General features: G+C 36.6%; 1 protein-coding gene across 10 annotated transcripts in view; it reads left to right on the forward strand.

Annotated features, from left to right (window-relative positions):
* The window catches only part of Drgx (Dorsal root ganglia homeobox), a 251,495-nt gene that overhangs the window by 183,614 nt on the left and 41,218 nt on the right, over positions 1–26,663 (forward strand). For all 10 annotated transcript variants that reach the window (XM_067768580.1, XM_067768576.1, XM_067768578.1 and 7 more), the window contains 2 exons: positions 12,279–12,380; positions 12,461–12,864. In XM_067768580.1, the coding sequence (XP_067624681.1) occupies positions 12,279–12,380; positions 12,461–12,864 (506 nt within the window). The remainder of the gene's footprint in view (positions 1–12,278; positions 12,381–12,460; positions 12,865–26,663) is intronic.

Raw genomic sequence — 26,663 nt, forward strand, 5'->3', positions numbered from 1 at the left:
GGAGTAACGTTCCTGCCAAATTTCATCATGATATCTTCAACGACTGCCAAATTGCAGCTTGCATAACTTTTAAATTACCTTCTTTTAAATGTGGGCGGCGCCACGCCCATTGTCCACAATTTTACTAATTTTCTATTCTACGTCTTAAGTTCAACTCACGTACCAAGTTTCATCGCTTTATCCTTGTTTTGTGATGAATTATCGCACTTTTTCAGTTTTTCGAAATTTTCGATATCGAAGAAGTGGGCGTGGTTATAGTCCGATATCGTTCATTTTAAATAGCGATCTGAGATGATTGCCCAGGAACCTACATACCAAATTTCATCAAGATGCCTCAAAATTTACTCAAGTTATCGTGTTAACGGACGGACGGACGGACATGGCTCAATCAAATATTTTTTCGATACTGATTATTTTGATATATGGAAGTCTATATCTATCTCGATTCCTTTATACCTGTACAACCAAGCGTTATCCAATCAAACTTAATATAATCTGTGAGCTCTGCTCAACTGAGTATAAAAAATTGACAGATGTTGCTATGTAGCCGATGTCGTGAATTTAATCAGGCCTTATTTGGTCGACTAACTCATGCGTTGCATATATGAAGTGCCACACTTTACCGTAAATTCGATGAGATATCGCGGTCGAAATACTCGATGCCAAAAGGTATCACCAAAAAGGCATCGATTATAAATTAACGGAAACTAATGTCAAAAGTATCGGAATTCGGGTCCCTAATCAAAGCATGTTTGAACAGATGGTTGACAACGAACACACACAAAAAATGTTTTTTGTGGAAAAATGTAAATTTTGTTCAAATAATTTCGGTTATATCAGTTTTTTTTAAATAGAACGGAAGTAAATATTTTAAAGTTTAGGTGCAAGAAATATTTCAGTCGAGTGATTCGTTGTTGATTTGTAGTCGATTGTAATATTGAGAACAGAAAAGCAAATGATCGCTGTCCATGAACGTGCGCAAGCTGCAAACAGGGTATATTTGGCAATATCAAAATTTTAAAATTTCAGCTCCTGATTAGAAAAACAAAAAGAATTGTGAAGGAAGTTAAGGCTTCGAGGGAGCTGTAAATTTAATAAGTAAAATATATTATTAATCACAATTTAGCTATTTCTCAGTCTATATTTATTATTCCATTTTACATCATGTCAACTTAAATTTATTTATATCCCTTTCCCGGTAAACATAAACCAAAAAGATAATCCTCTGCGTATTCCAGTAATTTCTACATCAAATTATCTTAACTCACTTACTTTGCTTCTAATCGAAAAATGAAATTCACTTAACTTTTTCACCAAAATTACCAACAACAGCAACAAAGAAAAAATAAACGAAAAACGAATGGAAAATGGGAAACTGTGTATGTACATATGAGTGTATGTATATAATACACAGCAAGAGGAAAACTCCACAAAGTAGCTGCTAACAAAAGACTCCCAAAGGGATGACAGTTGAGAAATGATGCCATAAAATGAAGACGAAAAAAGCGACAGTAAAAAAAAAACAAGTAAGGATGGGACTGTCTTCGGCTGTGCCGAAGACTTCATACCTTTCATGAATGGGGCTGAACAATAATCTTATCCCGTTCGTAATCTCCGAATAATCGGATGTATAAGATAAGAAATATATAGTGAACAGATCTACATACCTAAACGATTTTTAAGATAAATATAAAATAAAAAGCAGATAGGTACTTTGTGTGAGGATGCAAAGTTTCAGGTTTTTTGTGGTCTGCGTGTAAAAACTATGACTACGAATCACGTATTTCAACAATATATGACGTAAACGTAACTATTTGATGAAATCTGATGAATTTTGAAGCTTCTAGCCGTAAAAAAGGGGCAAAAATGACAGTTTATATGAAGTATATAATATATATACGACCGATCTCATCAATTTTTTCAGGCAACAATATGTGCTATATACGAAAGTATATGGTGAAGTTTGAAGCTTCAATCTGTTAAATTGAGTAAGATATTACAAAAATCCTCTTTTTCTGAAAAATCGGTTGTATGGAGGATATATGCTATAGGGGTCCGATCCGGCCGGTTCCGACAAATGTCTAATCGGACACCCAAATACACCCGCTCACCAAATTTTATCAAGATATCTCAAAAATTGAGGGACTAGTTTGCATACAAACAGACAGACGGACAGACGGACATGGCTAAATCAACTCAGCCCTTCAACCTGATTATTTCGGTATACTTAATGATGGGTCTACTATTTTCCTTAAGACTTACAATTTTGGGTTTCGTGACGAAATAAATAAAATAACTGTGACGAAATTTTTATACCATTTCATTTTCATGAAAGGTATAAAGATGGGGAGCCATTACGCGCAACAACAAAGGCAATCACCACGACTACTGTTGGCATTGTTTTTGCTGTTGTTGGTTTTTTTTTGTAGAACGCTATAATGTGCTTATAAAATAAATATTGTATAAAGCAAGTGGTGGGCGTTAACTGAAGCCCGAACAGCCAACTCAATGGATGGCCGGAAGGACAAAAAGTGGCAAAAAGAAAAACGAAGCACAAATACAAATGTATGAAGTATAGGTAGAGTGGAGGTGATAATACATACAAATTGTGTATATGGGAAGATAATGCATGTGTATAAGTGACCATGTCACAGGGGTGGCTGAACTGACTCGAAGAGAATCGAGCGCAAAATTGGATGTAGCGACTGCGCAGCGAAAAGTAACAAAGCATAGAAGCATAAAAAAAAATGAATAAATAAATTGATAGTAAATTTGCCACCCACTCGTAAATATACACACACACATGCACATGCACTGTGGCGGGGGTATATGGAGGCGGAGAAGTGGCTATGCAATCAAGCCAATCCGAAATGATTCAAGCTAATGTAAGCTCTATGCTTTATTATGTTACCACTTACAATGCAAAATCGAAAAAAGGGACGTAAGAGGGGAAATGAACAACATAAAAGCAACGTTAGAACCTAATTTTTCTTAGGAAGTTGCCACGCGAACGTTGACGTTTGTGCTTAGTATGTGTTGTCCCTACTGCACAAAGGCTCCAAACGTCACCTTCTATGATTCCCAAAGAATTACTCTCTTAACCGTTATGGTTTTTGTAACCCTTTTAGAGACTTCGCAAAAGCAGATCGCCAACGTCACTTTTGAGTTGCTCTCATGTAAAGTTTACTAAAGCTGGCGAAGGCTTTCATAAATTATTAGGCACACAATTTTTGAGGAATAATTTCATCAGTGATTATGTTTTCTCAGTAGCAGCGATTTTGACCGAACAGTGATCGAAGAACAATAGTATTGAATCGCAGCTCCCAATAATCATGCCTACCAATAATATCAGCCACGAACCTAATCACGGCACTCCTTACAGCAGCCTCGACAATGTGTATCAATGAATTCGTAATTTGTGATTTTCTACCTTCAGATGTCGCCGTTATCTGGTAGATAGGCGGCTATGCAAAGGCAAAAACCACGGACTCAATAATTCCTTTGGCCATATTTCCTTTAGTGTGAGCGAGGACGTTTTGTAGCTGTTCATTTCTAGTTGTTATGCGTCGCAGCACATATCACAGGTTAATGTTATCGCAGCTAATTGTTGATGTGTAAAGCCCTCTCTCGGCAAATGAAGATCAGAGCACGACAAGTCACGTATCGTACCCTTCCTGCTATATGGTACAGAAGCATGGATCATGACAACATCAGATGAAGCGGCTCTAATGCAAGTATCTGAGCATATATGAAAATCCTGTTCCATACACATCCTGTTTAGGTTCCGAGAGCAGAGATAGCTTTGAAAGGATTATGTCTTCGTCCAAACAGGTGCCCAATGGAGCTCCGAATTCCACACAGCCATCTATATATGGCTCAGTACTTTCTAAACATGCTAAATCGATAGCCAAGTGGTGAATCTCAAATTCACGACTTACAACGAGCGCCTAATATAAAATTCCACTTCCGATTTTCCTGCCCAACATCGAACCGTTCGTGAACTAGTTAAACAGTTCGCCGCTTCTCACACTTGTAAGGGTATTACTGAGGTGAAACTTGCACAAGGGCCTATAGCCCACGTCACAAAGCCAGATCAATTATTTCCAAATGCTACGGACGGCATCGCTGCAGCAGTGCAAAGCAATCGATGCCTTCAGAAAGTACCATCTGTACCAACTAGTCTATCTGATAATACCGCCCTTTACTTAGAGTACACGACTTTCATTCAAGGCTTCTTGGGTTATTGACCTGACAGGCACTCATTTTGAAATTTTTTAAATACAAATACAAATTTGTACGTAGAACAAGAGAACCGGAGGTAGATAGAAGGATACATTACAATCAAATTTGCTATGCTGCCAAAAGCCAAGCAAACATTTCATTTCATATTCTCCACGCGTATACGAGCAGCTGGAGCCACATAGCTCGACATGCATAACGCTAACTAAGTAAGTGAAATATTGGGAGACTTACACCCACCCGTCTGCTTAGCTGTTTTTGTTTGAGCTCGCTTGCCTTAAGGCGTGTGACAACTGAAATCGTTATGGCTGATGCTGGGTTATGTTCACACAATGAGCCAGTTCGATGTTTGTAGTACGTACGTTGTCGTCAGCAAGGCAACCATAGTCTATTGTCTGTTCACCGCCTTGGGTCCTTGGAGGCGTTCGGGCGCTGGCGTCATTTTGCAAATTTCCATTTTCGGCAAACAAGTCAAGCAGAAATTCCTGTATAAAGCATCTAATTTGAATTTTGATTAGAAAACTTACTTATGTACTTACCAACTGTCGCCCTTCTTCACTTATCGTGTCCTCCAAACTGAAATCGTCCTCCTCCTCTACCTCTATTCATCTCTGATTTCTAACTTTTGCTGACTAGCATGCAATTGTCTATAACAAATCCCATTAGACTATCACGAATCAGGGAAAATCGGAAATAAAACAATTGCGGAAGGATGTAACGAATGCGCTTGAATAAAAACTTATATTTACACTAATACATATGTATGCACATATTCATACAAATACAGATGAGTTGGGCTCGTGTGTGTATGGGAAATAAATTGGATTGTTTTATTGAAATGAATAGCTGATTGTTTCGTTAAACTATAAGTTAGAAATTTTGTTGGTATAAGAAGTTCGTAGTGCTCTTACGCTCAAGCAACAACAAATAAAAGAAAATGGGCAGAGTTAAGGACTTAGAAATTCTATTGTTTGAAATATCTGTATCTGCTGTCGCGTTACATTTCGAAAGTATCGGAGACGGATTTGGGAGTTATTTTAAAAATTTCGTTGGATAGTTTTATTTTTGTCATTTTCAAAAAATAAGTAAAAATTTTCCCAATCAAATATAAACATTTGCATTTTACTTATAATGCTTTGTCGTAGCCCAAACTTTAATATCATTGAGTTGATTTAAAAAAGCAAATTTGGTATATATCTTTGTTTTAAATAAATTTCAAAATTTCAAAATTTTTTTTTTTGGCAGAACTAAAAGAAGTTTTAATTTAATGAATATCTTCTAGTTAAAAATAACATTTAAAATTTTAGAATTTTTGTGAGTTAAAAAAGAAAAAATTATGTTACTGAATTTTTTTTTCAATAACGACTGTTCTAATTTCCTCTTTTAGTCAAGTTCTGCTAATATATGAAGTTTTTTAGTCGAAACAAAGTTATTGTTGTTTTGTTTTGGGAAAAAGTTAAAATTTTGCAATTTTTTTTTTTGTCAAAAATAAAATTTTACTACCAAACTTATTTTAAATTTAAATTAAAGATTTGACTAGTTATTTTGTGGAATTAGAATTTGTGTAAGTTTTTTATTAGAATATAAAAATTTATACATTAAAAATATTTTTATTTTAGAATGAAATTTTAAATTTGACGAATAATCTTTTAAACAGTAAAAAAAATTTAAATTTTATTAAAAATTTTATTAAAAATAAAAATTAAAATATTTTTAATAAAAAATAAATAAGTACAATAAAAGTAATAAATAAAAATTAAAAGCTTGACGAACAATTTTAAGGAAAAAATTAAAGTTTGAATTTAAGAAATATTTTTTGTTCCAACCAAAAATTTGATATTTGGCAAAATTTTTTTTCTTAGGAAAAAATGTTTCTCAATAATAAAAATCAAATTGATTAAGATTTCTCTATTGCAAATAGAATTTGGGTTTTAATACGAATTTCAGTTAAAATTGCTTACCTTTTTCTGTAAAATAATATAAAAATTTGCTACAAAATTTAAAGAATTTTTGGTCAAAAACGAAAATTAAATTTGTCTAATATATTTTAGTCCGAAATGGCTATAAGATAAGAAACCTTGCCGAAGGAACCGTACCTCTAAAACGAATTCTGATGTCCCCCAATTTGGGTCGAACTTTTGGGTAGGGGAAAATTTTGAAAAATCCCACTTTGGCCCATTTAGAGTGCTCCAATGGAATCCAATGTATGACCGACCCCATTAACTTTGGAGGCCCGACCCACCGATGCCAGTGGCACATCCCCTGGAACCCCCCTGTGGGTTCACCATACAAACATTTCAAAAAATCGCCGGTTTTGCACTTTACATGAAAAAATCAGCTAAATGGCTATGTGGAATAAGGCCAATTGACCTTATGGCCGTTGACCTTATGTCACCACATCATCACATTAATGCATTGTCATCGAGCCCTGATACGTGTGTAAAGTTTCAATCAAACTTATGGCCATTCAAAGTGGTAATAACGCCAATTGACCTTATGACCGTTGACCTTATGTCACCACACCATCACATTAATGCATTGTCATCGAGCCTTGATAGGTGTGCAAAGTTGCAATCAAACTTATCGCCATTCAAAGTGGTGATAAGGCCAATTGACCTTATGGCCTTTGACCTCATGTCACCACACCATCACATTAATGCATTGTCATCGAGCCTTGATAGGTGTGCAAGGTTGCAATCAAACTTATCGCCATTCAAAGTGGTGATAAGGCCAATTGACCTTATGTAACGGAACCTTTGAGATTAATTTTCACCGGTTTCTAGAAGTCTGATTAATTTGAAACTTGAAAGGAAACTTGGTAGGTGCGTTGACCTTATGACGCAAAATAGAAAATTAGAAAAATTTTGGACAATGGGCGTGGCACCGCCCACTTTTAAAAGAAGGTAATTTAAAAGTTTTACAAGCTGTTATTTGGCAGTCGTTGAAGATATCATGATGAAATTTGGCAGGAACGTTACTGCTATTACTATATCGCACACCAACTACAAAAGAGTCACAACTTGAAAAAATGTAAATGTTCAGGAGAGAAGAAAAACGGTTTATGTGAAAATGTTATACTGAAATCCAGTTTTACAAAGAAGGATACCTTCATTATAAAATGAATTGACGAAATTTTGTTGTACTATTTGTTTACGGACAAAATATATAGCAATTTTGAATTATGACTATTTCTAAGAAAACTTTCTACTCGTACATTCACAATTATTTCATCAAAAAAGGTATATTTCACAATAATACAACCAACTTTACTCACTATTTACGTATAAAAACACATTATTTTAATTAATACACAACAAAGTTAAAAGTTTTTTGCAACAAGATAGTCAGAATTTAAAATAATACACTTTATGCGTAAAAAAACTTTTCACTTGTTCTTAAGCACATTGACACAACTAAAAAAAGTACTCTTTAGTTGATGGAGCGCAAGCGATGCAATCAACGCATAACGGTAATTTTCCAGTTAAAGAAGAAAATAATGACAACGAAATTTAAGGGACAGTTAGAGATGTGTACTGTGAATTGGTTTATGGAAAAAACCCGATTTTGAAAAATTTTAAGTTGTGACTCTTTTGTAGTTAGTGTGCGATATGTGCGCTAAATAAAAATTAGCAAAATCGGATGAAGAACACGCCCACTTTAAAAAAAAAATTTTTTTTAATTTAAATTTTAACAAAAAATTTAATATGCTTACAGTATATAAGTAATTTATGTCAATATTCAACTCCAGTAATAATATGGTGCAACAAAATACAAAAATAAAAGAAAAATTCAAAATGGGCGTGGCTCAGCCCTTTTTCATTTAATTTGTCGGGAATACTTTTAATGCCATGATTCGAACAAAAATTTACCAATCCATTTGAAATTTGGTAAGAGCTTTGCTTCTATGATGATAACTGTTTTCTGTGAAAATGGGCGAAATCAGTTGAAGCCACGCCCACTTTTTAGACACAGTCGACCGTCTGTCCTTCCGCTCGGCCGTTAACACGATAACTTGAGCAAAAATCGATATATCTTTATTGAACTCAGTTCTCGTACTTATCTGAACTCACTTTGTATTGGTGTAAAAAATGGCCGAAATCGACATCGAAAGTTACGAAAAATGAAAAAAATGCCATAATTCTATACCAGATACGAAAAAAGGGATGAAACATGGTAAATGGATTGGTTTATTGACGCAAAATATAACTTTAGAAAAAACTTTGTAAAATGGGTGTGACACCTACCTTATTAAATAGGAGAAAATGAAAAAGTTTTGCAGGGCGAAATCACAAGCCCTTGGAATCATGGCAGGAATACTGTTCGTGGTATTACATATATAAACAAATTAGCGGTACCCGAGAGATGATGTTCTGGGTCACCCTGGTCCATATTTTGGTCGATATCTCGAAAACGCCTCCACTATACAACTAAGGGACACTCCCTTTTAAAACCCTCATTAACACCTCTAATTTGATACCCATATCACACAAACACATTATAGGTTCACCCCTGGTCCACCTTTATGGCGATATCTGTAAACTAAGGCCCTCCCCTTTAAAATACTCTTTAATACCTTCCATTTGATACACATGTCATACAAACACATTTCAGTGTTACCCTAGGTTAATTTTCCTACATGGTGATTTTCCATTATTTTGTCTCCAAAGCTCTCAGCTGAATATGTAATGTTCGGTTACACCCGAACTTAGGCTTCCTTACTTGTTTTATATTTTTATAAACAAAATTTAAATTTCTTTTTTTTCCGCCGTCTATTAATACGCAGCCCCCATTCTTTTACCAACAATTTTAAACCAAAAATGTATTAAAATACTTCCAATATAGAAGGTTATTGTACAACAATTGTAAAACTTTTTTTTTTACATACCAAAATTTTGTTATACAAACAAATTTGTCAGCAAATTAGTAATATGATTTTTTGTTTACACAACACCCAATCTTGCTTCTTTTCATAATATAAATATAGCATGAATTTAGATTAGTTTAAACAATGAAAATCATTCGCCAAATTAATGGAATTGTCTGGCAATACGAGCGTCGTGCTTCAGCCATATTTGTACGTCAAAATCAAATTTATCTTCATCTGCGCTTTGGATGCGCCAATTTCAACCATCAGTGCTCCTTTGCTCCTCCTTGCAAATCCGCCATTACGTTTTTGCTGTTGTTGTTTGAATTGTTAATATTAATTTATTTTTGATTGCAACATAAGCATAAACAATGATAGAAATAACAATGTGTACAATAACAACAACGGCGTCCAAAGCAACTTCTCCGCCATAAAGATATCCTTATGTATCAAATTAACTAACGAGCCTTCAGGATGCGTGCGCATGTGGGCATATAATAAATAAATTGATAAAGTTTCTGAGGTGGAAAATTGGGTTTATTGTTTGTTTGATATGAAGTTATAACAATGAATGAATATACGAATATATATGTGTGTGTATGTGTGGATGTTCTAGTGTTTATCAAGTAGAAAACTTTTCCAATTTCAATTTTCACATCTAAGCCCGCTGGCTAACTAAACCACTGACGCAATGGTGAAGACTCAACTCTGGACTCATAGATAAAATTATTGTAAATTATCTTTTGGACATTTCTTTTCTTCTAGTTCACACACCTACATATGTAGATAAGTATATTAGGGTGCTCCTTTTAAATAAATCGAAATTTTGTTAGGGCTAGGGTTTGAAAGTGAAACTAATAGCGTTTTCTTTTCTGGCTATAGTGTTACGCTTTTTGTACGCCGCGCAAGGGTTGTTGTTCTATTCTAAAAAACAGGCAACGCCTTTACGGGGTATTTCGTTCTTTTGTGAAAATTGTTGCCTGCTCGCAACGCAAAAGCGTGACACTTTTACCCTGTATAATATGGCGGTGTGACAGTGCAACTCTGTGAAACTTTCAATTCGCTCTCGAGTTCCACATATACTCTGTTAATATGAGTGCACAGATCACCTATCAGATTGCGCATTCACGAGTTCAAAATTGCTTCGTTCTGCGCATCTACGTCACAGTTGATTGTTTGAGCGAATGAAAGAAAGAGAGAAAAAACAAGAGCTAAAAGATCATCTAATGTTTACATGCGCAATGCAAAATCTTCTTGTGTGATTTGTGATATGAGTGAATATGGTGAGATGAAATGTTCTTTGTATGCACTATAAATGTGGAGCTTTTCTGGGGTAGGAGTAACACAATTAAGGCTTTACCATTTACTTAGGCAACAATTTATTTCAGAAAAGAAAACGCTATAAGCTATGGAGACTCTAAAGAAGTGTGTGAGTAGCAGTACTCACATGACTTTACTTGGCTTGGCTTCAGTTGAGTCGAATTGACTTGACTTGATTTGACTTGCAACAGGAGTGGGAACCTAGTTGGCAGTATTCAGGCTAAGCCGAATTTCGTAGAGCCTTTTGTGGGCTTAGTGGCTGACCGGTTTAGAGCTTGCGATGGGATAATGGTTATCCACTTATCTAGGGTGTTATGCACACCGTGCGTGTACAGAAAATTAAAATGGAGATGATTGCAAAGGGAGAGTGAGAGAGAGCTTTCTCACAGCACCGTGCAGCATTAATAACTACCCAGGGCTTGCGAACCGTGGTCGATCCGAAGAATGAGCGGAGGCTATGAGCGGCCTGAAAAGGTAGCGATTAGCAGAAGGCGACATGCCATCTTTTATAAAGGACACAGTTCCATAGTTGTGAGAATAGCTAGCTACATAGCATCGGATGTCCAAAGCTGGGGGACAGCGTGACCACAATTATGAGGAACAAAGTACCAGTAAAGTTGAAAGTCATAAATAAAGGGGGATTGGAGATATGCCAATAGCAGAGAGCGCGGGTGATAAGCAAATAGAAGATGAGATCAATACTCCGCAGATGATATCAAGACTCCTAATTTTTTGGAGAGGCTGGGTACTGCTGACTCTTTGCTTGCTTCCGCGAGGATGATTTACGTGGCCATGACTTCAGGTAGATTGCTACAGAAAAGTGGATATCAGTAGGGTAATATAATTGCGTGCAACAATATCGTCAGATTGATGGTCAACAGGAAGTTTCTCCTAGTCTCCAAAGTCGAGGCTCAAGCGCGTGGATTAAAGTGGTATATACAGTGTACCTAAGTTCCTATGATACCAAAGACTCAGATATATATGTGTGATGAAGTGCGCTGTGCCTTCTGCAGACACACAGCCCGGAAATACCAGAATAGAATTGGAAGGTGCTTCGCGTGCCTCGGCCTACGAAAGAATATAAGCACACACCCAAGGACAACAAATAAGACTCCCAGAAGCGGGCGAGGTAGGAAAATACCGAGAGAGTGTTTAACCAAAATGGGCGAGGAGTAGGTATATGTTACGACGAAGGTGCTGAACAGGTACAAACATACAAATAGTGCATCGGGTCGTGTAAACAAACCTTCCCATAGCCCCTGAGGATTCGTTAGTTCAGGAGTTTGAGATCTTATAGGGAGCAGGGATTTCTAGACTCAGCACGCTGCAATTTGGGGTTAATTACGCGGTATCAGATAGTATGTAGCGAGCCGCAGTTATGAGAAGGAAACTGCTATGCTCTTGTATGATCGAAGTGGTCGCCATCGAGCGGAAAAAGAAACAGGCTCTCAAACTGTGAAGACTTGATAGTCTGAAGAATCGAAGACGACCCTCAGTCGGGTATTCGAGATGATAATAGAAAAGTCCGAAATCTTCCAACCGGAACAGTCAATCCCACTGCAGGATCTAAAACCTGAAACTCTTAGGGTTACATGATATTTAACACCAGTGCTAAACGCCTCTTTAACCCTGAGGGTCATGCCTAAACATCTACACTTGGTACCACAATTTATAAATGATATCCACTACCATGGAAGAATCCATATCGAAGCTGAGGTTTAGTACGTCATGCGTAAAAAATTTCTTCACGCATTATCAGATCTTCCCTAATGTATTATCTGCAGATTCCGATCAAGCTCTCTCGTAAGAATTATACCATATTTATTTATTTTACACTTTTTATTTGTTTTTGCAGGTTTGGTTTCAAAATCGACGCGCAAAATGGCGTAAGGCCGAACGCCTTAAGGATGAGCAACGCAAGCGTGAAAATGGCGAGAGTACTGGATCAATGGACAAGGTGAGTGAATAGCCTTCACATTGCTTCTCCGAAATACCAAGTTTAAATCTTTTCTTACACTTCCTCTCTCACCGCTACAGCTTCATGATAGCCGCGAATCATCACCCGATATCACTGGCGAAATCGACGACGATGAACCTTCTTTGCGTCGTTCGCACAGTCCCGGGCCACCATCAGCTAGTCCGCATGCTCTCGATTCGGATAACGAACGTCCATTATCATCAACGCAACTTACCACACAATCAGCATCGCAGTCTGTCGGATCGATTAGTGCCGGTTCGCCTTCGCCCAGTTCTCGTGTCACACCACAAAATTGTCCCAATAGCCCCACATCGAATTCACGTCACACAGATTCACCGATCGAAGTTGGTGGTCCTATTTCGTTGACTTCACGCATATCGACTGGTACTACGCCAACATCTACGCTACATAGCACGCCCACTACATTTGGTAGTCATATATTTGGAAATTTTGGCGGTGATAGGTGAGTACACATAATACATATACGAATCATTCGGGGTTTCAAGCTCACAATAACGACAGTGGCAATGCGAAAACAAAATGTTTGGAAGTTTCTTAGGGAAGATGTTAGATAAAATCAAGTATCTCACTCCTTCCCTGAGGTAGTGGGCGTAGAGACTGGGAGATTAAAAAATTTGTTGTTCAGTAGAGGAAGCCGCAAGTTCAGAGAACGTTTGTCGGGTACTTTAGTTGTATATTCCCTAAGAAGATTTTTCAGGATGGCTTGAAGCTATGTGGTGCTCCTAGGATAGTCGGAGCTGGTGGATATCTATTTATTTATATATTTCATATTAATTTGAACAAACAATGGCCAAACCCTGCTTCAAGACCATAACTTATCATATGCTGCATAGACATCAGCAAGCACCAGGGCAACTAACGACGTACCAGTGGGGTCTTACAAAAGGAAATGGGGTTTTGGTTAAATAAGTTTAATATTACTTAGTTTAAAAATAAATAACTGTAAGGCGCGATAACCTCCGAAGATATCTAAGGCCAATTTGCGTCGTGCTCCTCTTGATTTTCTCTACAAATTGGCCGGACGGGACCTACATGTTTTATGCCGACTCCGAACGGCATCTGCAAGGCAGACGAGTTTTCTCTGAGAGCTTTTCATGGCAGAAATACACCCGGAGTGCTTGCCAAACACTGCCGAGGGGCGACCCCGCATAGAAAAATTTTCTTCTAATTGAAAAACCTTATTTCTATAATTTTGATGTTGCTTTGCCCGGGGTGTGAACCCAGGGCATACGGTGTAGTAGGCGGAGCACGCTACCATCACACCACGGTGGCCGCCGTGGAAAACTCTCTATATGCTGAACTCATTTGAGGTGGGTCATACTCTTATGAAATGTATAAACCATCTTAGAATAATGAAGAATTCTTTTCGATATTGCTTGCTTAGGGACCCAAAAAATGGAAACGTTGGGGTGTTTCACAGTCAGCGAGACTTGACACTTTTGTACAAGCTTCAATCTGATGAAACTAGGCTTTAAAGTTTGTTGTGCTGTGACATTCACATACTCCATAGCCCCGGCCGTGGGCGGATGCATAAGCTCCTGACGCTACATAATCATCTTTTGTAAACGGACTCGCCTCGCGTGGATTATGTTGACAATTGTGTTGGAGAAGCTATAAATTGTACTGAAAATCCTTTTTCAATGCGCCTTCTTCCAATAGTACCTTCTATATGGCTTAAAGTTCTCGCTTTTCATATTATTGACGATGACTACTTAGAACGAGTACCTGCTACGCTGAGGATCAGCTTGTGTAGCAAGGGAAAGCATAAACCCACGTAGTCCCTTCATCATCACCGAAGCTTCCGTCCCTCCGACTTTGCTAATGTCATACCGATGCCAAGCTGTGTGCCGGTATCCCGTTGCTACTGTGATCTTTAGTTTTTTCTGCTGCTACCGCATGCTATCATCGTATCATATCGCCGTTCAATTGTTGCTGTCCCGATACTCCTCCTTGTGGGAATAATCGGCCTGCGAGATGCAACAACAATACATGCATCTTATTCTATGGATGATGAAGGAAGCTCAATTGAGTATGTAAATGTGATGATTCCCGCAAATTAGAAACTGGTCGTATATAACGTTTTGTTGCCACAATATCCGAGCCCATCTGACTTTATACAATCATATTTCGCACACTTCCTTTGAGGGCAAAAAAACAAACGCACCCCACCTTTGCCCTTCAACTTTCTATCTGAGCAAACGAAATTACAATCTGTTCAATTTCAATCTCATAACAACGAAGGCGGTAAAATATCGTTTAAATGTTTGTCACGTGCACGCAATTGCAAATCATTAACGACTAATGTGGAATCAAACGTGTACATTTGTGTAAGACTAACTATGAGTAGGAGAAGGCGCCCAGTACTTTGCGATGCTTTGACCGACCCGCGAGTAGACAAAAGTTTTCGCTTAATGTTTCCGATGCGCATACTGCTTCCGGTACAACATTAGCGACCCGTAGAAGCTGTGCGGGCATTTGTTGGCACTAGCAGGCAGCAGGGTATCCAAGTGGGCAAATACGATAAGCTACAAAGAGGGATCGCAGTTAACAGGAAGACATATTTTGGTAAATGATGAAAATTCTTTAGTAACGGTGGTAAATGTGCCGAAACACGTTTTATGTGTAAGGGGAAGGTAATGAACGAGAATGAGTAGAATAAAAAGATAATTTTGAATTAAGAAATCTGACGTTTTGAAGCCAATTTCTAGGCTGTTAGAAATTTGTGTTGAAACCTTTATCTAGGATAAAACGTTGAAAGCGTCAAATGCATATCATAGATTTCGGGACGGTTATTTTACCCTGTTTTATTCTACGAAATTGAATTCTGATTAATAGTACCGTTTTTTCTGAGTTTACCTTTCATTTAAATATCTTTTTTCATTTAAGTTGCACGTTTTGTTTTTTTGCTGTTGTGTTTGTCTTCTCATATCCTTCGTAATCAATTGCTAATTTAACCATTGCCACATAACAATTACACTCCCATTTATAGCCCTCCCGCTGTTTGTTGTAGCTACTGAAGTGTTCGGCTGGTTGTTTTAGCCACTTCATATATACAGTGGCGTGTTATGAAATAGAGACACCGAATGATTTTTTTTATTTTTTTTTCTGACAGGGTGGATAATTGAGGTATATTGGAACGATTTTTCTTCATTCATTGTATAATTTTCCTTTATCCGAGAAAGGAGAAATGACATTGAAGATGGCACAATGCCGAAACCGATTTGTCTCCAAATCAAATTTAAAAAGAAATAATGGGAAATCGGTCCAACATATATCAGATATATCGATAATTTAAGTGATTTTCATACCATGGAGACTATAAAGTCGTTATTCAATTTAAATGTTTGTATGTTTAATGGTGTGTTCAATTTTACTTAAGATTTTTTAAGAATTAATGAGCTTAACACCGACAAATGATAATTGTTATTCAATTATTATTTTGGTTTTATTGGGAAAAACTGAAAAGAAGGAAACAATCACTGGCATATTGCGTTGGTACAATTTCGAAAACCGCCACGACATCATCGTCAAGCAATTTCGTAATGTTTATTTATTTCAACAGGCTTTACCGAGAATCGAACCGCGGTCAAACTGCTGAAATCACAATCGCCTAACCATTGGGCTATTGTGTGGTATTTGCTTTCTTGGCTTATTTCAGTTTTATCCCATTTTCACGCTCTCACACAATTTGAGACATTCTATCTTTAAATTTATTTTGTACTAAGCGTGCTACCACTCCTCTTCACTGCAGAAGATTGTTTGTGTACTAAATTTAAACTCGTGCTCAATTTACATAGTTATATGTTTATATGTTTAATGGTGTGTTCAATTTTACTTAAGAGTTTCTAAGAATAAATGAGCTTAACGCCGATAAATGGTAATTGGTATGACAGTTTGACCGCGGTTCGATTCCCGGTAAAACCTGTTGAAATAAATAAACATTACGAAATTGCCTGACAATGATGACGTGGCCGTTTTCGAAATGGTACCATCGCAATATGCCAGTAAATGTTTCTTCTTTTCAGTTTTTCCCAATAAAACCAAAATAATGATTGAATAACAATTATCATTTATCGGTGTTAAGCTCATTAGTTCTTATAAAATCTTAAGTTGTTCAATTTATCGATACTATTTTCGTGCATACGCGATATTTAAAACAGATTTTGTAAGTTGCGATACGATATTTTAATTCGATACCTGATACATCACATACTTCCCTGGCCCAATGCCGAAACCGAATTTAAAAAGAAATGATGGAAAATCGATCCAACATACATCAGATATATCGATAACTTAAGTGATTTTCATACTCTGGATACTATAATGTCGTTATTCAATTCATCGATATATACTATTTTCGTGTATTCGCGATATTTAATATAGATTTTGTAAGTTGCGATATGATATCTTAATTCGATACTTGAAACATCACGTACTTCCCTCTTTTTCTATTGGATGTTTTAGTGTTTAGATTTTGTTATTCCGGGGACTTCAATCCTGTACACCACGGCGCATAGTGGGGACAAATTGAACGTATTGTTTCGTTAACCTTTGCAGATTGGAATTTTAACACGATTTTGAAATTTTTTGTTTGTATAGAAAGATTTCGAGATTTTGTTTATTAAGATAAATTCTTTGTGTGCAAAACTGATTTTTAAATACTAAATTGCACAAAAACTTAAAAAAAAAAATCATGACCGACAAGAAGAGAGAACAGAACGGTCAGTGTAGGTTCAAATCTGAGATTTAACAAATCTTTACAGCCAAAGCTAGAAGTAGCGGCGTACTGTCGTTTCGAACAATTGAAAGGTACACTTAGTTTACTCTTACGTGTAAAATTTTTGTTGTAATATCTAGGAACAGCTCATATTTTCAGAACAATTTACCAAAGTACCGAAATTTAATGGAAAAAAAGAAATAAAGAATCTAAAGCAGCACTTGCTAAAGGTGGCAGAAAGCCTCTTACAGCCTTCCAAAAACGTTTGTATAATTTTTTTCCATCGGATAGTAAAGAGGACAAACTTAAGTCCTTATGCTTTACACATGTTTTAAGTTCTTGCGTCAAGTATAACATCTGAGCAAGACAATTTCATATACTAAATACACTCAGAGCACTACTGGGAGCACTAATTTAACCCTTTTTTAAAACTAATTTTTTTTAGTGAAAATAATATAAAATTTTCTTCAATTGCAATTATTTGTTCTTTTAGAATAACAGGGAGTACGATGCATCTTTTACTCCTTGGAATAAATTCAGTTGGTTGTAAACCTTTGTGAAATGAGTCGTTTATTTTGAGAGTGGTTTAAGTCCATTTTTTTCTTATATCGAAATATTTAAGGGTTTGTGTTTGATTTGTTTCAAAAATATTGTTAAGTGGTATTAATTTCTTTTTATGGCTTTGGAACCTTAAACATGTTAGAATATATAACGTAATACGTTTTGTAAATTTTACTAGAAAAATAACCTGTGTTACAGAACCTAAAATGGACTTAAACCACTTTCAAAAAACTTTAATATAATGACTATTTTGTTTGTGAAAAGGAATAAATTCACTTATTTTTAAGAAATTAAATAATAGAAATTGAAAATATGTTATGTTTGATGTAGATGAAAGTAATAGCTTTAAATAAATAGCCAAGCTTTCAGTTTAGATACAGATTTTTATTTATGTAATTAAAAACATGTTTTTAAAAATAAATATTAAGTCATTTATAAAAAAATTAAATTTACATTAATTTATTTAATACTCTCTTTTATTAAGGATAATTTTAGAGATTTTGCCATATTATTTCTCCTCATTTAGATTATGTGTGAGGTTGTTAAAAAATTCATGGTGAATAGATGGTATATACCTTAGTAACTCCATCATATCCTTAAAATTAAATGTTGAAATGGGACGTACATTTTTGTATAATGGTGTTAATTATATGTTGTTGAAGTTCCTTGGTCTTCTCCAACAAGGTTATAAATCAAGTAATTGAACTCTTTATCCACTTCCATAGATTTTTTATAAAACATTTTATAGGGTTCGCTTTTTATAAACCGCATCCAACAAAGCCAATTTATAGGTTTGCTACTAGTGTTTTTTAATCTTTTATGAATTGCTTCTTCCAGAGGTTTTGTAAAAAAAAAACTTCACGTTTAAATAATAAATTTTAAAAAAATATTAAATAATAAATTTTATTTCAGTGGACTTAAACCGGTTTCAAAATAATTTGTTTGGATTTTGTTAGTTAACTAATTTTCAAGTCCCCAAAATCATAGCGATTTTAATGATACTACACTTAAATTGTTTATAGAAAAATTATTAATAAATAAATTATTAATTATTATATATAATTAATTATTAAATTGTTTTGAAAAATGGACTTAAACCACTTTCAAAATAAACGACTAAACTTTTGGCAACCACATTTTTTTGTGAAAAGGCTCGAATATTTCACAAACCAGAAAAAAGCCTCGAATATTTCACAAACCAGTGTAGAAAAAAAGTCTTCTATCGTTATGTCATGGAAGTGAGGCTTTAGAGTGACGAGAAGTTCAAACTGATTATATTTCATTGCACAGCACTGTATATGTATATCTCACCACTAGCGTGAGTATGTATGTGTACACACAAAACAAGGCATGTTATTTAGCAGAAGGTGGCTGCTTGTTTGCCTTGTTACATATTTGCGAGGGGTGACATCGATTGTTGCAGTTTTGTTGCTTTTGTCGACTAAGTGGGCTGGTTGGGTGCATTGACAGTGAGGTAATGATCCGTTGTTTGCAAATAAATACTTGAAATCGCCACATTCTCGTGCTCACACATTTGCTTCCCACAGCGAACTCTATGTTGGGTTAGCGATGTGAGAGGGTTGTTTTATGTTAACATAGCCATGTCTCAGCTATAACCTTTTTGAATGGGGTTTGGTGCTGTTATGTTTGTCGTTTTTGCTGTTGTTTTATTTGCTGTTTATAAACTTTCTTCAACTTGAACATCACTTTGTTTTTGGATCTACAAAGAATTCTGTTGGTAGTTCCTCTTTTTGATTTTTTTTTTTGCAGTTGCACAGCCGTACTTTTTGTTTTTGGTATTTCATCAAATTGTCGGCAGAAAAATGTGACACTTGCTTTGCAATAAATAAATTTGTTTGTTTGTTTATTTGTTTTAATTTTAAGTGGCTTAATGACACGGACGCAATTAGCAAATCGTTATACTACATTATATAGCTTATTTAGTAGGCTGCTGTATGTTTGTATGTAGATTATGTTGTTGCTGCTGTTAATTGTTGTTTGTAACATGTTGTTGCTGGTGGTGGTGGTAGTAAGTTATTCATGACAAAATTCCTGAAATGAGATTTTCGTCATCGTTATACCGAAGAGGAGGAGATTTTAGACGGCAGTTTGTCAACAAAAAACAACAACCGAGGAAAAGGCAAAAACAACAAGAAATGAGTTAATTATAATAAGAAATTTCAGGAAGTGTATTATATTTTAGTAAGTGTGCTGAAAAAGATTACATATGTATATGAGCATAAGTGAATGATTTGTTGACAAACATGAATGAATAAGGAAACACTCGACCAAAGTACTTACTATTTACATACATATGTATGTACAAAGCCTGCCAACTGTGATTTAATGAAGCAATATTTAGAAAGTGTATACATAAATGTGATTAATTTATAGCTTTTGCTTTGAATGCATTTTCACTTGAGGGTTGTTGCTTGGCTAGCCTTAAATGATATACAATTACTGTTCTAAGGATTTTTTTTTATGTGTAAACATCTTTGCACACGGTATGGAAGAACCCTGAGTGTTTTCTAGGTTACATTATTTTGAGAACGCGTACATGGGAACTTCCCACACTTTCACTTCGAGACATATTTGTCCATTGTGAATACCTTCGGTGAGTGCCTGGTGGCGACATATTCTTCCAACCAGATTAATTTCTAGTACCTTTCACATGCATTCTCTGTTCCTAATCTCTGACCAAACTGTTGAAAAACCGTGCGCCCAGAAATCCAAGTCGTCTTGCAGTTCCGGACATCAACAGAGAAAATTATGAATCGAATAGTCTTCCTCCTCATCCGGACAGCTTCTGCAGAGGGAGCTTGTTAGTGTATGCAACCCTCGGAGCATCGGTGTAATAGTGCAGTGACATATTATGACACCCGTGAGTACGCTCACTGCAGAAGGAAGCTAGTTCTTTGGCTATATAAACATAGCTATGAACACCTTGAGACATCGATAGGTTCACAGCATGCCCGTAAATTTACTTCAAAAGATAATCCAGGTGTAGTCTTACGTAGCTGTCCACTCTTCTTATATTTATTTTGGAAGCTTTTCATCTCAACTCTCTTGCAAAGCCATTTCTTTCAATATCGCTGGGCCCTGGGACCCAGCTCGATACCTCCGCACAATATACGATTTTATCAAGTTGGTTTTTATACCTTTAGGGCAGCCTGACTGACGTTAGTGTCTGAGACCGTGCTGCCCTGAGCAGTCTGACGGCGGTCTCTATGTCATACCCATCCGACTGAAATACATTGCAAGAGTAAGAAAGTCGGTGTGACTGCTGATGTTATGAGTGAAGTCCAGCTCCCTTCTAACTTTCGAGTCGTATGATACTCTAAGTTAAATTAATTTAAGTTTACCTAAGTAAAGTTATGCTGGACAATGGAAGTAAACTGATGGAGAGCCTCCTGAGGAAAAGCCTTACTTGAGCAATATAGGACAGGGAGGACTGTTTCGTCGAGAGCATAGCTTCCGGAAGGGTCACTTGACAAAAAATACATACCATTGCAGAAGTTTTAAAAGGCGGTCAAAGAAGTCAGTGTCCCACTGGGCAAGACCGGTAGTCTTGTGCTGGTGACTCTAACGAACGCTTTTAACTCAGCCAGGTGGGAATATATGCTTGATAGATAAGGATGCTCTTTCAAGGTACCTCAATACCTGCTAAAACTCCTGAGAGAAAAACGGTCTAACAAGGTAATGAAGATAGAGCAGTCCAGCGATCGGTACTTGGTCTCAAGCATTACTTATGACGGGGCATCTGTCATAGCGTGGTGTGAGATAAAAAGCTGATCATGGTGCTTAGTTGGCAACAGCAAAAACGGAGATCCTTACGAAGAGGCGGCTCCATAATATCATTATACATGACGGTTGTGGACAAACAAATATAAATATGCCCATCAACGAAACATCTGGGTGTGAATCTAGTCAGTAAGCTCACCTACTCGGAGCCCATCGGAGGAGCCTGCGACAGGCTGCAATAATTGATCTGAGTGGATTTATGGAAAACAGGTGGTCCAAACCCATATGCAAGGAAGCTGCTTGCTTATATGGTAGAGAAATCTGGTGCTTCACTGCCCTCACCTCACCTCAGTCCAACCCAAAGAGCCGCTGGAATTTGCTGCAACCTAGCTCATGTTCTTCGCAGAAGCTATCCTGATCATTGCGGGAGCCATAAAATACTATAACGATTTTAGTGGAATTCCTGAAATGTCGAATAAATAACTCCAATATTCAGTATTGCAAAACGGTCTATATTAGACTGCTTTGGGGGTAGTACAATTATACTTCACTTCTCAACTAATAGCTGTATAAATCGAACTGAATAGTTATGCCTAAGCTTGCGCTGCTTTTATACTTCCTGTTGCGTCGTTCGCATATTTCTCCTTAGGTCTACACTTTTGACCTTCTAGAACAGTTGATGCATACATATGTGTATATGAGGTATCTGTTCACTTCGAGCTGCTGATTGTGTGTGTTATTCTTCGTTGCCTTGTACATAAGTGTGGCTGTTTACTGTTTTTTTGTTCTGATTATTTACAAACAGTATAGTGATGTGAACATTCGCCACAATACTATATCTTCTCGTTGAAGAGAGAAAGGCAAAATACGACAGCGGAACATAAGCGAGTAAAGATACTGCAGCCGAGTAGAGATGCTCTTGTCCAAGAAAATAGGACAGGATGTATAGAAAAAAAAAAACTATCCATAAAATTTGCTTTAAAAACAATCAGCATTTTTGCCACCTTATATAATATTTTGATATCACTAGAAAACAATCAGAACAATACAAATTTTCAAATGTTTTTTATTATTTTTTTTTAATACATCAAAACACCCTCTCCACGCCTCATAGAACGAAATGTGTTAGTTTTTTTTAGTAGGTACTGTTGTTGATTGTTTGTTTTTTTGGTTGCTTGGCTGGTGGTATTGCCACTTGCAGATTTAATTGGGCGTAAGTAAGGGTGTTTCGAGTTCATTAAAAAACAAACGCTGCGGCATTCAAAAGCGTATGTCTCATTTCCTAACCAAAACAAAAGCAGCAACACTTCAAAAATGTTTTAGCTGACGCATCAAGAAGGACTTTGGTGAGATGAGCACCCATAAAAAAGGACGACGAGCAGGATGATGTGGACAAACAAAAACGACAAACAGACCACATGTAGTGCATTTATGTCAACTTCTCGCCTTTTACAGAGCACGACAGGATGCCTCATCAGTGCAGCCACTAAAAAACTGCCTAACCACAGGAGGTTGCTTCCGGGAAGCGTGTGCCATTGCTGTTGTGTCATATTCGTATGAGTATTTTATGAATGTAAACATTAATATTAGTTGGATGGATCGGTAATAGAAATAAAAAGGAATCAAGGAAACGAAAATCACGATAATATATCAATGTGTCAACGAAAAAAAGGATGCAGAATAATTTATTTAGATTAATCGGGCATGTGTGCGTGTGTATATTAAATGTGTTAGAACAACAATTGAGCATGATTTGACAATTGTCAGCGTTCAAGTGGAAATATCAACCACAACAACAAGTCAAACAATGATGACGTAAAGGACACTCAGTGCAGAAGAAATCGAGAATTATATAACCTGTTGTGGTTTTTTTTTATAGGTGGGGTGACATAAGGCTAACCGCCATAAAGTAAACTGACCCTTAGTTAACTCTTTATAGGGTCAATTGGCCTTATTTCCACTTCAAATTTTGGTTTTATAGTCATTAAGGAAAGTTTGGTATGTCCTTAGGATCATATCGGGATATATTATATTCCGTTTATTTCAATGAATTTCTCGATGTACAACGTTTGAGACCTTTGCAATGAAACGAGAATATAGAAAAGGCAGAGGCGAATATGTTTTGGGACCCACTTCAATGTTTACTCTATCTGCTTTTTTCTTTCTACTGGACAAGAATATAATAAACGTAATTTTAACCTCACCAGTTGTTCATAGTTTTTTGTATGTAGTTACGATTAATTGATCTTATGGCCACTTCAGATTATTATTTACTTATTTAATTGGCGCTTAACCGTTTAAACGGCTATGGCCGTCGAACAAGACGCGCACGTCGGTCCTTCACTTTGCCCACTGGCGCCAATTGGGCACACCAGAGTAGTTTAAATCGTTTTTCACCTGGTGCTTCCACGGGCCGATCTTCCATAGGGGGGTTGCGATTAAAATACCTTCTAAGCCGTAGCGTCATCTTTCATACGCATAACATGCGTAGCGTAGCGGCTGCGTACAATCCATCATTAAATCTTCGTCGGTACTCGCCATCACCAACGCGTAGAAGTCCATAAATCTTTCGAAGAACTTTTCTCTCGAATACTCCCAGAGCCGCTTCATCTGATGTTGTCACCGTCCATGCTTCTGCCCCATATAGCAGGACGGGTACGATAAGTAGAGCATGATTTTCATTTGCAGAGAGATGACTTTACTTTTCAATTGCCTACCTAGTCCAAAGAAGTATTTATTGACAAGAGTGATTCTTCACTGGATTTCAGCGCTAATATTGTTGTTAGTGTTCTTGTTGGTGCCCAAATAAACGAAGTCTTTTACTATTTCGAAATTATGGCTACCAATAGTAGCGTGGCTGCCAAGACGCATATGCGCTGTCTCTTTGCTCGATGACAGCAGGTACTTCGTGTTGTCCTCATTCACCATCAAACCCATCTTAACCGCTTCTTTTTCCAGTTTGGATTATGACCATTACAGAAAAGCAAAATGGGCATAACTTAATAATAACTGTTGAGTCCATTTCATGCAGTTATAATTTAAATTGACCTTGTGGAAGTTTGAAATAGCCAGAAGTTTAAAATATTTAATAGCCGTGATTCTTATATCACCCCTCCCGTTTTTTAAAGCAGGCGCTACATAGCCTTAATTTCGAAGTTGCTTGTACCTATATCTGTCTCACATACCAAGTGAACTATCACGGCATAGTCAATCCAGTAAACATTCTCGATAAAGTCCTGAAATAATATCGAAATAATCTATAGAAAGTAACACAGAGATCTTGAAACACGCCATAAATTATTCCAGAAATATTCCTTAATGAAGCGGAGACAATCTAATCCCACAAATTGTTCCAAAATAATCCGGTCCCGAAAATATATTAAATTAGTTCCGGGATAATATGGAAATAGATCCAAGAAAAGGTTCAGGAGTAATTGCTATTCTCAATTTTTGTTTTCTTTAGACCTCGATTCTTTTGTCTAAAATCCAAATATCTTTGGTCTTGTCAAATATCTATATCGAGAGAAAGATTTATGTACATAAAGTGGTTTTATAGAAAATAAATTGTTGCCAGTAGAGTGAGGGCTGTACTACCCACTTTTCAAAACCTCGAAGTAGAAACGTCCTACCGCCACCCCAACCTTTACTTAAAAGTATAGTAGATAATTTCAGGTTACTGTATAAGTGTATGCCAAAGTGCAAAAATTCGTCTAGCCGATCTGCAGTGTTGAGTCACAAAAACGGTTAAAAAATAATTGAAAAATATCTATTCCCATGAGGCGTGGACCACCTCCCCTTTATAATGAAATAAAGCCAGTAAGTAGATTATTCCAGAAAACTGACTTTATGTGGGGTAAATTTCAGCCAGATCTCTCAAACCGTTCTGACGATGTTGAGTTGAGAAAACCCTTCCGGACAACTTCTCGAGTTTCGAATATTCCTCATATTTTTCTTGACTCAGGTATAGAGGAAAAGGCGGTATTGGAACAAAACTGTTTGAAAGCCGCTTAAATATTTGACTAGATCTAAACTCTATTACCGTAGTAGCGCAAAGCATATTTCTTTTGGGAAACGCTACAGTGATCGGGCAGCTTGAGTTTCCACTATGCCTTACCACAACAGGGTATACAAAATCAGGAGAAATTGCAGTAACTGGGACTGAATGCCCATGTTGTGCTCAATATTTATTGTGATTTTTTTTTTTGCGAATATAAAATAACACGCACCGCCCCTGTGTGTTCTTTTACTAATCTTACACCAAAATATACTTGAACAAATGAGACGAGTCACCACTTTGTAGAGCGGGGTTGCCACCCTAATTGTATGTTAATAATATGCGCTATAATGTCATCATTGGCTTGATATTCAAATATGCATTTAGCTTGACAATTCAGCAAGTTTTTTTTATGAATTTTGAATTCCAAATCTATGTTTTATTCAATGGGACATAATGTCATGTCTCGATGATTGCCGTTTTTTCTGCATATTCAGCTCTTTTTACATGTAAAGCGTTTCAAATGACACAATTATTTTAGATGCCTTTATGTGCGTAAATATCTAATATACATATTTAAGGCAGTCAATTTTGGTTTTTCCGTTTTTAATGAAAAAATCAAGAAAAGTTTTTTAAGTTGATTTTGTTGTGGTCACATAAATTTGTCTTTGAATCCAAGCATGCTGTGTGCAAAAGTAGCCATTCAGCATATCCGGATATCCGGTTTGACTTTCTTATATGATTGTTCAATTTCTTTTTGCGAAATACTTACATTTGAAATGAAGCAGTATCATAATTTATTTATCATGTAGAAAGCATTTTTTTACTGATTTAAGAGAATCGTTCACGCGAGGTTTTGCGGCGTATCTTTACCAAGCGGTGCGGCTGAACTCAGGTGTTCGTTCCTGATACAATCTAGCACTTGCAAGCCTTTACTTCCAGGCCCGCTAGCACAACCAATATATAGAACATACGATTTCGTTTACTTTAAAATCTAAATTTAATTTATAGGCCGCCGTAGTGTGCTCTGCCTACCACACCGACATCCTGGGTTCACGGCCCGTGCAAAACAACATCAAAATTTTAGAAACGAGTTTTTTCAATTAGAACAAAGTTTTTCTAAGCGGGGTCGCCCTCGGCAGTGATTTGGCAAGCACTCTGAGTGTATTTCTGCCATGAAAAGCTTCTCAGTAAAAAGTTATCTACCTTGCAGATGCCGTTTGGAGTC

The sequence above is a fragment of the Eurosta solidaginis genome, chromosome 2, assembly GCF_040869045.1.
Source record: "Eurosta solidaginis isolate ZX-2024a chromosome 2, ASM4086904v1, whole genome shotgun sequence".
NCBI lineage: Eukaryota > Metazoa > Arthropoda > Insecta > Diptera > Tephritidae > Eurosta > Eurosta solidaginis.